At 43.4% G+C, this 13,509-nt stretch overlaps 1 protein-coding gene across 3 annotated transcripts in view; it reads right to left on the bottom strand.

Annotated features, from left to right (window-relative positions):
* TBC1D8 (TBC1 domain family member 8) overlaps positions 1 to 13,509 on the bottom strand; it is a 51,455-nt gene that overhangs the window by 3,969 nt on the left and 33,977 nt on the right. For 2 of the 3 annotated variants that reach the window (XM_051616276.1, XM_051616286.1), the window contains exons 6-16: positions 13,077 to 13,284; positions 11,698 to 11,892; positions 10,621 to 10,803; positions 9,914 to 10,064; positions 8,806 to 9,020; positions 7,935 to 8,052; positions 3,584 to 3,869; positions 2,965 to 3,094; positions 2,583 to 2,681; positions 1,925 to 1,993; positions 367 to 607 (exon numbers count right to left, since the gene is read on the bottom strand). In XM_051616276.1, the coding sequence (XP_051472236.1) occupies positions 367 to 607; positions 1,925 to 1,993; positions 2,583 to 2,681; positions 2,965 to 3,094; positions 3,584 to 3,869; positions 7,935 to 8,052; positions 8,806 to 9,020; positions 9,914 to 10,064; positions 10,621 to 10,803; positions 11,698 to 11,892; positions 13,077 to 13,284 (1,895 nt within the window). The remainder of the gene's footprint in view (positions 1 to 366; positions 608 to 1,924; positions 1,994 to 2,582; positions 2,682 to 2,964; positions 3,095 to 3,583; positions 3,870 to 7,934; positions 8,053 to 8,805; positions 9,021 to 9,913; positions 10,065 to 10,620; positions 10,804 to 11,697; positions 11,893 to 13,076; positions 13,285 to 13,509) is intronic. The other variant, XM_051616295.1, reaches the window with a different exon arrangement.

Genomic DNA, 13,509 nt, shown 5'->3' with positions numbered 1-13,509 from the left:
GCCTTCAAGAAGCAGTGACAAAGAGGTATGTTGAGGTTTCCAAAGGTATTAAGAGAGCAGCAATCCAGTAGAGAGGATTTTCTAGCCTTCCATACAGACCCAAGTATGATTTTAATTCATAAAATATTGTCAACAAAGTTACTATTGTCTGAGAAAATATTTTAATACAATATTCAACAGTCATGACTTTAGGCTGTCTTAAATCTAATCAACTTCAGGTGACTGGAACACAGATGAATTAGTATTACAAACCTGAGAAAACCATCTGCCTGCATCCTAACCTGCCAGTTGTACCTATCTGTGTCTCACCCCTGTGTTGCCCCCCCAGGGCTCTGCCCACCCTCCACCCCTCCAGGAAGCTGATACCTAAGCAGCTGGCGAGCCCCTTGAATTCAACCAGCTGGTCCATGTTCTCATCCAGGAGCCGGAAGGTCCTTTGGGCGAGGACATCAGTGTGCTCCCCACAGGTCCAGGGCGAGACCAGCCTGTAGAGGTTAGTGAACTGCTGGGCATCGATGCGGTACTGCTCGGCGTACGGTCTGCTGGGGTCGTGTCGCTCCACAACCGGACTCGGCACTTCCCAGTAACACCTGATTAAATGCTCCCTCTAGGAGAAATCAGAAGCAGGGGGGGAGGGATTGTGGCGTGCAGCATCAGAGAGAGCATAGCCAGCAGAAAAAGGCATTCACATCAAAGTGCTGGAAATGCTCAAAATTCTCCTTGTGCCCGGTGTTGCAATGATACCAAGACCATCACTGTGAGAAAAAGTGAAAGTATGAATCTTTAACTAGAGCAGCCAAGTGCTCTCACGATTTCCAATAGGTAATAAATAAATTTGAAGGGTAGACCTTTGGAAGAAATTCACTGCAGGCAGCTGGAACTCTTATGAGCCACATCTGGCCCAGGATGTCTCTAACCAGCCAAAGGTACAGAGGGTCGGAGAAAATCCAGGGTAAACATTACACAGGCTTGACTGGCTCATTTATTCCCTCTCAGACCTCTCCATTTGGATGCTGTGCACACTAGTCTTCCCTTGGGGACAGGCTGATGCAAAACAAAGAGTCCTGACAAAACAAGCTGTCCCTGGGGGAGCAAGGGAGCAAGCAAAAAAGGAACCACCACCAAGAAATGAGGAAATGGGAGGAGGGCAAGCCAGTTAAAGCTCAAAAATAGAGCAGCAAGGAGTAGTAGGGAAGCACTGAAGAGCAAGCTCCAGCAGCATTGTCTTACAACCACTAATGGAGGATATAACTGCTCTTCACCGCAGAGCTACGTAACACTCAGAACATGACACAGTCATATTCTCAGTACCTAGTATTTATGGCTATGAACAATACACAAAATAGATGGTCCATTAAGGGTGATAACTACATGCTTGGACCTCTATTTTTGCATACTCCTAGATGTCCCTGTCTCCAAATAACTTTTGAAACAGTTATTTCAAACATCAGCCCTGACAGAAAGGAACTGAAGTAGAAATGTTTTTAGTGGGGGGAGGAATTAAAACTATTAGAAAATTTGGAACAAATAGCAAGGACACAAGTTTGTGGGGATTTTTTTCCCCCATGGAAAACAAATTCTGCCTTCAGAGAACAGGACTTAGAAGTACCACAGAGCTCCCAGTAAGCAGAGTTATTTTATTTATTCTGCATGCGAAAGTTACCAGAACCTAATTTCTCATGGACCATTTCCAAGCAGCAAGTTAGAAAGGACACTCTGAATCAATTCTCCTTTGAAGGATCAGTATGTTACTATTCCTCTTTAACAATTGGGCAGTCACAGAAAGGACTACATTACAAGGTCCCATCCCATAGTTGCGCCCAGGCAGAGGACACAGGTCCAAGGTGGCTGTGCAAAGTGACAGCTGTAAGTTACACCCAGGCACATCAATTGGGTGCATCCCCTACTTTTCAGGGAGACTAACCTTGAATAAGTCATACAACTCCTCTAAATCTTCAGGAAGAATCGAAATATCTGGAATGACAACTCGGAGCTTAAAAAAAAAAGAACATCATGTTAGTGAGAATCTTTTCTCCTGTCATCACTGACACAGGCAGGCCCACGAGCCCCATAGGGACTGTATTTATGTGGTACAGCTGAAAACTACAGCACTGAAAAATCTGCAATTTTTTCTTCCTTCTTTAGGTTCATCAGTTGACAGATCCATGAAAAGAGAAATCCCCCATGGGCTATTAGAAACAAAGACAGGAAGTCCCTAAGCTGCAGGTCACAGGAGGCTGGGGAAGCATCGCATCACGCTCGCTCGCTCTCTTCTTAGACTCTCCCCAGGGCATCTACCTAGGGTCACGGTCAGAGACAAAATGCTGGGCTGGGTGATCCTGTAGTTGATCTTAATGTTAAAACCACCCTAGAAATGATGCACATGGCTGCAAAAAGAAAAAACAAACCCACCAGCATCCCAGGAAAGAGCTTTTTTTCAGAGTCAATTCCTTTTTTCACGATCTGGTAGTGCCTTTTAAAAAAAAAAGCCAGCTGCGTGACAGTGCTGCGGGAGAGGGAAGATGGTGAACGACCTCAGTCAAAATAATACTCTACTCAAGTGGAAATAATACCCTACTCACCACATTTTGCTTGGTTGTGTCTTCATGGCTCTGCAGGACACGGATTCGGTGTTTGTAGCGCATGTGCTCTATCTGGGCCACAGAGTGGTCTCCAAATTTCTACAAGGGAGCAACAGAAGTTTATTATTTTTACAGTATTTTATGGTATTTCTATTTCTCATTTACTGGAAATACAACTTTTAAAGTACTGTGAGCCCTTACAGAAAAAGCATACCCAGTCTCTAATTGATCTGTCAAGTGCAGATATTTATACTACACATAGCATTGTGCAACTATTCAAGGACTCTGTAAAGATGTGCATTAATTTTCAAAACATCCATTTAAACTTAACCTTTTTAAAATTCTAACATAACTGACCAGTATACATGGAGCAGTATTTTACCTCATAGGAGTCATGAATCAGGTTAGCTATTTCAGTCACTGGAGAGGGTTCCTGGTCATCACTGAAGAATGCATGGTGATTACCAAGAGGTGGCAGAGGGCTTTCCTCATTTTTGACATGCTCTAAAAACCTGGAGGAAAGAAATACAAGCAATATAGATTACTAGGCATTGTGCTCTTCTCAATATAAATAAGCAAACAAAACTTCAGGCTCAGACTTAGAAATAAATTGGTTGTGGGCTTTTAAAAAATGTCTTCACGATTACTCATCCCAGGAACAGCAAGCCAGCCAAATGACTAAATGCTGCACAAGGAAGAAAACTTCTGTCTTCTTAAAGTCTGGTGCAGGAAGCCCATCACTCCAGGGAAGGCACAAAGAGCAGCAGTAAATAATGCACACTGACGCAGTCGATGCATGTCTCGGCGCTGCCAGGAAATGTCATAGGACATCTACTTGTCCAACATACAAAGCCCACTGTTTATGGCAGCCTGCAAAAGCAGCAGCAGCAAGGGGACACAGAAGATCCCACCAGTGCCTACTTAGCCCTGTCAATATCACAACAGCACCCAAAGGTGGGTGAATGGTCCGCAACGGAAGCAGCATTCCTGCATGGCCATACCTGCTCAGGATCATCAGGGCCTGCCCATCATCCTTGCTGTTACACAGATCCACAGCATTGGCTTCCAGTATGGCCAAGCCCAGCTGGAAAATGGCTTTGATCCCGTCGTAAAAGAAGCAGTCCACAACATTCACAGCACTTTCTAGGGGCATGATACTAAGGAAAAGCGTAAGGAACCAAGAAAGAGAAATGGAAGCTAAAGTAGTCAGATCCTTCATATGTTCAGCCAGCTCTGGAAGCTGCTCCTTTATAAGCTCTTCAAACACCGACTGGTCTACCTGAGCACCTGCAATTCATAATGACAGAGTATTAGCCAAGACTGACACAGGAAAATAAATCCTTTAAAGCTGATGATTGCTGTCAACAATCAACTTCAAGACTTCCTTAAAATTTACACTGACAAGATATGCACACATCTACAATAAAAAATTCCATTATCCTCCTGCTGTGATCTCAGCCCCAGCCCTAATGTCCATCATCCTTACTGTACAACTTTCTGCAAGAAGACTGTGTTGATTCTGGTAAGGGCCTTTAGGGTGCAATGAAATAGCAATAGCAGCAGCTGTTGTTTTTTTGGCTAAAAGAGCACATAATAATTCAATGCCAGTGAAAGCAACCTTCATGCATTTTACTGCTCAACTTGAGATCTATGCAATGAAAATAAGACAGTACACATTCCTCTCCAGTGTAAGCACTCGAGCAAGCAGGCAGTAGAGCCTTCATTCTAAGTGAGAAAACATAAGATGGAAATCCAGATATGGCTACACACACTAAGCAGGAAGAAAAATACTTACACACATAAATATATGTGCAAATATGTATTTACACACATACATATTTTTGGAACAAAAGTTTTCTGCAATGCCCAGATACAAGTTTTTCTAACTGTCCCAGCTGGTCTTTCCAGAAGCAGCAGATCTGTTTCAGCTACTAGCTCTGACCTGCTTTGTCAGCAGCTACTATAGAATCAATATAGTTTCACATTACTGAAGTGGCCTGCGTCTACAAACCAGATCTGCCACATTAGGGGCTTTAACTGAAGACAGTAGAAGTTAAAAATGTTCCCAAATACAAGACACATTTAGCTTTTCAATTCTTTTGTCTCTCCAGTTATTTAATTTCTTTTTCACAGTCCATATTCTGCTAGTATTAGGAGACAACTTTAATTGCTATGAAATTCCTGAGACACATATGCCCTTAGTTACTCAAAACGTCTCTTGTCCAAAAGCAGAAATAACCTGAACAATTTGTGGCTGAGAGCCAGCATCTTTTTGGCTTTGCATCCAAATAATTAAAAAAAACAAACCAACAAAAAACACAGATACTACATTTCTCTGTCTTAGAACTTTTCACATCAAGCCACAAAAAGCTTTTGCTGGTGGCTAAACAAACATTACTGCACTAGAAATCAAAAAGTGCCCAGGAACATGCAAAAGCTTTTTAGAAACACATCAGGCATGATACTTTGCTTAGAAGAATAGGCCTTCTCGTGTCAGAAGGTCATAAATAAGAAGGCTAGAGAACAGAGAGAAAACACACTGGGTTTACTCAACAGAAGGCAGTTTTTGTTTGGGTTTTTTTTTAACAAGCTTAATACAAACAATTCAATGGCCATAGTTAACACGGACCCAAAAAATAGAGGCAGTTTGAGGGGTACTTGAAGAAAGCCAGATACATATAAAAAGAACATTCCAGAGTCAGAGGCAGCACTGGCAAAAGCAGAGGTTTAAAAGGAATGTGGTTTAAAAGGAATGTGCAGTGCTGCCCAGACTTTTTGCAGATCTTAATTATAATAATGTTGACAACATAGACAAAAGTCTAACAGGTGTATTCCAAGTGACTTTTATGCCCACCTTTTCATTAGGCTCCTAAAACTATGGAATCTGAGCAAGTGAATCTCTTGATTTATTACAGCATGACACCATGACAACGTAGGAAAACAGCAGGGTAATAATTCAAAAAATGATGACCCAAGATGTAAACTAAATGACATCTCCAAGACTGAAAAGGCAAATCAGAGAAATGAAATGAGGTTTTCAGTGTTTAAAGAATTTCAAGAATTATAAAGGCAAGATGATGACAGTCTATCAGATAAAGTGGGGTAAGATGGCCTGCTGGTTTATGCAGAGGATGGAAAAGTCACGGTATAATGAGAATAGGATGTGCATGACCCATGCCATCACTCTTGACCTAAGTGCAACTTGTTTCTGTCTTGCATCTGATTTCCTCTATGCATTGCAGAAGGGAGAAGGACAGAGGGAGTTCTTGAAGAGGAGGTAACAGGTGCCAGACCTGTCTGCAGGCTTCTTCCATAAAACAGTTTTGGTTGGAAAAGACCCTTACGATCATCAAGTCCAACCATTAACTCAGCACTGCCAAGTCCACCACTAAACCATGTCCCTGAGCACCACATCTACACATCTACACATCTCCTGATACCTCCAGGAATGGTGACTCAACCACTTCCATGGGCAGCCTGTTCCAGTGCCTGAAAACCCTTTCAGTGAAGAATTTTTTTCTAATATCCAAAATAAACCTCCCCATGCACAAATTGAGGCCGTTTAATCACTTGTCACTAGGAAGAAGAGACCAACCCCTCCCCTCACTACAACCTCCTTTAGGGTAGTTGCAGAGCACAGAAAGATCTCCCTTCAGCCTCCTTGTTTCTAAGCTATACAACTCCAGCTCCCTCAGCCACTCTTCATAAGGAAAAGGCTTTTTTCAAGATAGAGCTGTCATAGCTGGCGAGGCTGAAGGAGGGACACGGTCATGTGATAAAAGCAAAAAGGTTGAGTAAGACTGAATTGCCTAGGTTTTGAAAGGAAAAATTAAAAAGAAATACATTTGGAAAACATTCTGAATGTCAAAGAAAAGGCCCAAGGAACGATGGAGCTTAGAAGGTCTGGAATATCCAAGGTCATTAATTCAGTAGCTGTTTTGACTACAGAGATTACTGTCTGACACTGAAGAGGAAATGCACAGTGACGGGTACCAAGGTCAGAGATCACCAAAGCTATAAAGAGATCAAAATCTGGACAACCGTGTTGGCAGTGTGGTCAAAGAGGAAAAGTTGGGTCTTGGTAGTGTTATGCAGGAAGAAACAATACAACGTTTAGACAAGAGCTGGTTGCAAATCAAAAGAAGAAGGTCAGCTGGAATGTGAAGCCAAAAACATCAACTCAAGCAACAGGAACCAGAGGAGGGGCATGGTGGAAAAGATCAGTAGCACTCATTTGGCCACGCTAAGGTCTAGGGTACATCAAGCTGCAGAAGTAACTGCTCAGTGAAGCAACCATGATGCAAAGCTGTATTGCTGCTGTTTGACACAGGACAGCAGGGGAACTTGTGAGCTGAAGCCTCTGCTTTAACTTACTTTCCCTGCCAATTTAGTGACAAGACAGTAACAGCAGTGGCAGAGTGCCAGGAGGGAGGTTTGACAAAGGAAAAAGATTGCAAGTCTTCTGCTCCCCAGGAAGCACAGGAATGACCACACCATTTCTAGCTCCCAGAACCCCCACTGCCAGGGATTTTTCTCCTATCCCCACCTCCTCACAAGTGTCCTTGATCCCTCCCTTTTGCTACAGGGACGGTGTAACTGCAGACACTGTAGGTAAAGTTAGCATGAAGGAGGGAGAAGCTATCAAACACTTCTGCAAGGGGAAGAAGTAAGTTGTCTGCAAAGAACAAATACTCTTTCCTGCATAACCTGCAACTATTTTCTCAAGCTGCTGAGCCCTGCTCTTTCTGTGTATTAGGCAGACATTCATGCAAGAGTCTTAAAAACAGCTGCATTGCAAAGAAGAGGAGACACAGCACATGCAGTACAAGGCACACACTGCAGAGCCACTGGGCTTATTTCTTAATGCAGCATCTCACATTCAGAGGGTTTTGTATCAGCCCTCATTGCCAAGGGCCAGTTTAGATGCAAGTCTGTATTACTCCACCAGCCAGGCAAGGCAAACAGGTCAGATCTGAAATAGCTACCCTAGCAGATCTTTCCTAGGTCCATCTTAAACAGCTCCAGTCTCTAATACTGAGCACTCCTAACCTAGACACGCAAGCTCTTCTATTTTTACCTAAGAGCAGAAGTGCTGTGGCCTTCTGACCAACAGGAAAACAAACAAAAACATAAAAACTAACCTTATATTTATATCTCCTGCAGTTCTAACCCTTCAACCCAAACCCAACCCTAGCTGGAACCTGAGCAGCCACTGCTGCTGTCCCTGGACCCTGTGCAAATCCATGGACCACCTCCTCACCTGTGGGGTCTGGACCTCAGAAGACCTTGAGCATTTTACTCAGCCCTTTGGCTAGCCCTTCCCAATTAGCAAGAAGAGAAAGATGAGCTCACCTATCACTCGGTGGTTGAAGTAATCTGGCAGCATTCGCTCACACACAGCAACCAGCAGCCAAAAGGCCTCTTCCTCTTTGGCATACAACAGCAACACGGAGGTCAAAATATTCATAGACTTACCAGGGCAAAGAAGAAAATGGGATTTGTTAGTGACAGCAAATCCTACTGACAAAACCTAAAGTGTGGCTATTTTTAAAGAAAGAAAAATAGCCTAACATGATGTAAACAACTTGGGGGGGCGGGGAAACACATGAGCAAGATAAAGATAATAGACAGTAAGTAACTCATAGTCTAAAATGCTTTGAGGCTGCTTTCCTGCCCTCCCTGTATTTTTATTTCAAAGGAAGATAAGAGATCTGGGACTGGTTTGATGTTAATCAGAATTTAGGGAGCTACACAGAAAGTAATTATTTTAGCTGGCCAGCTGGGCAAACTACCTCATCACTTATCATCAATTTTGGAAGAAAGCAGCAGAACTTTTGTTCATTAAACCCGTGTCCCAGTGCTCTACATGAACCTCATCTGTGCAGGGCATTTTACTTTGCACTGTCTCCAAGAATTGGGTAAGAAATGCACTTTCAAACTCATCAGAAGCATCAGACACAATTCCTTCCCCTCCTTTCTAACTGCATTTTGCAAAATGCTCAGCAAAGACTTTTTGTAAGCCAGAGTACCAGCCTATGCACATGTTCTCCAGAGTAAATCACAAAGCCTCTAAAATGACATCATTTTTGCAACTGGAAAGACATTTATCAAAACCACCGTGAAAAATAACCCCCCAAGAGAACAGTAAAACTCGAGAGTCTGGGAAGCTGGGGGTGGGGGGGAAAGAAAGCAGGGAGCATTACCCCGCTGGGGGGTTTTTCACCTGGCAGTATCCTATTTTGGGGTTCCTGTGTGCATACGCCGTGAGCACCCGTCTCAGGGCAGCGATCCCCGTCTCGCTCTGGAAGGCGGGGTGCTCGGGCAGCGAGCGGTGCAGGTCACGCTCGATCTCCTCGGTCGCCATACAGCACTTGCCCATGGAAGCCTCCACCAAGTGGACGTAGTAACCGGGATGCGAGGCCAGATCCGTCACGGCATCTGAAGGCAGCAGGGAGGCAGGAAGAGGCAAGCGGATTAGGATGATACTCAACTTAAAGTGTTGTGCCTATTAAATGCTCCAAAGGGCATAAGCAAGATGGTTTTTCCCCAACGTCTGTGAGTTTAGAGAAATCTCCAGAGCTAAAAGAAACAAAGTCCTAGCAGAACAGGTGCCTCGAAACCAAAATCAGTATTAGCAAAGCTTGTAGGATGCAACATGATTCAAAACACCTTAATATTGACTTTGAGAAGAAAAGTTCCCCAGCAGAAAGTATCACCTGGAGAAATGTACTCAGCTGCTGTTCACATCCTCCAAGGAGGAAAAACTCCACATGAAGGAATACTTTTTACCAATGTTTGAACATGTCATACAGAATTAAGGACTAACCTTTCAGATCATATTGTAGGCACAGTCTGTCTCTGCCAGATCTGTGGATGACACAAGTTGTTTTTTCCATCTCCAGTTTCTATTACTCCTGCCAACATTCAACAAGAAGCAGGAGCAGGACTGCTGACTTTAAGATGTCATTGTTTTGCAATAATTTGATTTGTCTAGGATTAAACCAATATTTATGCTACAATCTAATTGCTGCTTGAAGATGAACATGATTTTATGAAAACATGACATTAATTTTAAATTACACGGATGAAGCAGATGTTACTTCAATTCTTCTGTACATCATGTCATGTCATCCAGAGCTAAAATTTGTACAGATCTGCCTAGGTACTTCCTTGCGCTTATTAGTTCAGTACCTGAGCATCTCTCTTCTGTAAGCATTATCATAAGCTCCTTGTGATTGACATTTCATTGCCCTTGGGAGATTTCTTGCCTAAATGTTTTGCCATGGTCAGAATCCAATGATGCTACAGCCAGCATTTCAGAGCATGCCCACCTGAGAAGAGCAGCCAGAGTTTGCCTCTTAAGGATTCAGGGATTCCCATTGCAACAAGTTTTCTGATCTTCTCTGTGCGAAACATGCACACGGTTCTGCCATATTCCACAAAATGGTCATCCCACAGACTCTCTTTGATTTGCTCCCTAGACTGGGAACAAGAAGGTGTCTTTTAAAAGAAGACATTGGGTGTATGTGGGAACTGGTAAACAGAAACATCATGTTAGAAATTGTGCAAAGTATTTCCATTATGCATGGATTTGAGAGGTCTGCTCTAAGGACTACAACTTTCCCCATTTTGCACATGGAATTCACCACACGGGGAGAGCAGAACTAATCAGACAGGGAGAAAAATTATAAATGCCCACTGTCTGGAAGTGTTCCAAGGCCAGGCTGGATGGGGCTTTGAGCACCCTGGTCTTGTGGGAGGTGTCCCTGCCAATGGCAGGGGGGTTGGAACTAAATGATCATTAAGGTCCCTTCCAGCAAAAACCATTCCATGATTCACCAGAAGGAAATGGAGGGAAGTGAGAAGAAAAAACTCCAAGTAAATAGAAAAGCTGTTATCTCAACTTCTCCAGCTAATACAGAGTTCAGTTTACTAAAAATCAGTATCTGTTTGAATGTCACCACAGCTTCTTTTTTTTTTTTTTTTTTTTGTAAAAAAAACCCACCTCTCTTACAAGTTCCCCTATAATTTTACATACCTTTCCAAAATCAAGGCCCACTGTTCCTGACTGATGAAAGTCCGATCTTAGTGCTTCTGCATTGAGCAAATAACTGCCCTCCTTTCCACATTCACTTCTCTCTGTGGTTTGTGAAGCCTCTGTTCCCAGACACACAGGCTCACTATCCCTGAGCATGCAGGTGGATCCAAAGACAGGAGCATTCTGCAACACAGAATTGTTGGGTTGCTGGGGGCTGCGTCCAGTTGAGTTGAGTAACACCAAGGAATCCTCTCTGGGCAGCCTGGTCCAGGACTGCCCACCTTTGAGGGGAGATCTTTCTCTTTTTATCTAACTGAATTTTCCCTTGCTGAAACTTGTGACTGTTCCCACTTGTCTTTCAGCTGCCACCTCCAAGAAGAGTCTTGCTCCATCTTCTCTGGAAGAGAGCTAATGGAAGACAGGCTGAACAAGACCTGCTCCCTCAGTCTGTCTTCATAAAGCATGTACTCCAGAGCCTGACCAGCACATGGCCCTCCACTAGACTTCAGTTTGTCAATGCTTTTCTTGTGTAGCGGGGTAGCATCAAAACTGGATACAGTATTCCTGATCCACCTCAGATGTGCTGAATAAAAGGGAATAGGACCATCTCTTGACCTGCTGGTTACACTCCTGCTAGTGTGACCCCATACACTGTTGACCCTCTTCCCCGTGAGAGCACACTGCTGACTTACAACCTGTGGTTCACCATGAGTCCCTCTCCTTTTCCACATGGCTGCTCTCCAGCCAGCCAACATCCAGGCCCTCCTGTTGCATGGGGTCACTCTGCCAGGCTTCTCATTTGGTTTTGTTGAATTTCATTAGGTCTCTATGAGCCCATTCCACCAGGTTGTTGAGGTGGCTGTGAAGGGCAGCCCTGTCCTCCAGCATATTCACTACTCTCCCCAGTTTTGCGTCAACCACAACCATGCTGCAGGTGCACTCCATCCCATCAGGTAAGTCATTAACAAGGCACCAAACAGCACTGGCCCAAGATCAACCCCCTGAGGAAGGCAGGACAACAGACCAACAGATAAACACACTAAATTCTTAATAAAAAAATACCCTGACATTCAGTACCTGGTTGTTATTTTGCAAGTTGTTACAGTGCACTGGGTTGCTCAAGTTCACTTCTTTCAGCCTCTGGAGCAGATTATCCACCAATGTATCCCGGTCCTTCAGCTCAATGAACTGAAAGGCCATCTTGCTCCTTATGCTAACAATGATGGGATTAGGAAGAAGGCTCGTGTCCTCCATCTTCTCTATACTGATTACCTTTTCCAGAAACATTATAGAAAATACATTATGCTTGACATCCACAGAAATGTCTTCAAATATTCTACACGTACCAAAATATACCAAAAAAGCATTCATTTACACACACATGCTTTAAAGATGGTTATTCATACTGGCTTTCCTTGATCAGACACATCCTGCCACATGAAGTCTATGGTATCATTAGAAGCTCAAAGCAGGCACTAAGAAGTACCCAAGCTGGTTTTTTTGGGTTTTTTTTGCTTTTTTTTTTTTTAAAGGACTTTGAGGCCCACTTCTAGAGGGTGGACTGAGGGTAAAGAAAGAAAGGGTACTGCTGATTACAACAAGATTTAGAAATTATCAAATTGATAAAATTCTGGAGGAAGGAGAAAATCTACTTCCACGCTCCTGAGGACAGGGGAAAACAGTGGTTTTGTTGGTTCTGATTAAGTATACAATGCTGTTCTCTGCATTCTATTTCTTTAACAGCAGAAGGTAAGTTGCTACAGTTAAGATATTTCAGTGTTACTTTGTTATTAGCCTAGGATGAAAGGAAAGCTTTAATTAAAAGATATTAACAAGCCTGTATCCACAGCAGATCAGGGAGGTGTTTGCTGACAGTTTCCTTCTCCTCTTCTACTCCCACCACCTTCCCATGCACCCTCTATTCCATTTAAACAAGTTTCCGATCTCATGGAAATATGGCAGCTCACCCTTGCCTCCAGAACATCCCGCTTTTCTCTGTCCTACAGGTCTGTCAAGTATCCACAGGTTTGCTAGAGTCTGCCTATGGAGGAAGAGCTTCAACACCTCTAAGTGTTGACCCCAGGCAAGGATGCTTTTATATTGCTAGAACGGGTCCAAGCAGAAGCCTCCATCAACATCAAGCTGAATGTCTCTGTTTGTGGAGCTGGGAGGGGAAGGCCGTCCCAAGGCTTGGACCAAGCAGCCTCTGGTTGTGCAGTGCTCTGTCCTGCTGTACTACCTGTCCATCCTTCACTTTGAGGATCATGTTGAATCACCCAGATTTTTAGGAACTCCTATCCCAGTGAATCCCAGAACAAGCTTTACAACAATCCTGTAGGCACAATACACACAAACATCCCACTCTCTGACAGTGGGCGGCTGAACTGTGACAGCAGATGCTTACAGCAGAAAAAGGCAGATACGGACTCAAAATCAAACAAACAAAAAAACTCTACCTCTCTAAGTGGGATGATAACATTGCAGCAGCCATTTTCTTTGCTGGCAAAACAGATATAACTGTCCGAAGTATACATCTTTCCTGCTGTGTGACAGCGACTAAACGGCGTCCAGAGAGAACAGTCTACAACTTCATGCAGCTTCTCCTTCCTTGGCAATCTGAAGAAGGCCCGAAAGAATTCATTCTGTGCTCTGGCTTCAAGATCCCTTAAGAGAAAGCAGTAAGAGCGAATCACAAGACCCCGAAAGCCAGGACATCCAGTGCAATGTTGGTTTTCTTGTTAGCCTCACCAAGAGCAAGGAATACAGAATAAAAGCACTGTGCACAGCAATCTTCACTGCCTATGTGAACAATAAAAGATCAATAAAAGACCGACTTTAAAATGCAAAAAATAATCATTATCAACACTTGCTTGTTTAACAGTAAGAACA

This window comes from Apus apus, chromosome 1 (genome assembly GCF_020740795.1).
Source record: "Apus apus isolate bApuApu2 chromosome 1, bApuApu2.pri.cur, whole genome shotgun sequence".
In the NCBI taxonomy this organism is placed as follows: Eukaryota; Metazoa; Chordata; class Aves; order Apodiformes; family Apodidae; genus Apus; species Apus apus.
This window is presented reverse-complemented; position numbering and strand designations above follow the sequence as displayed.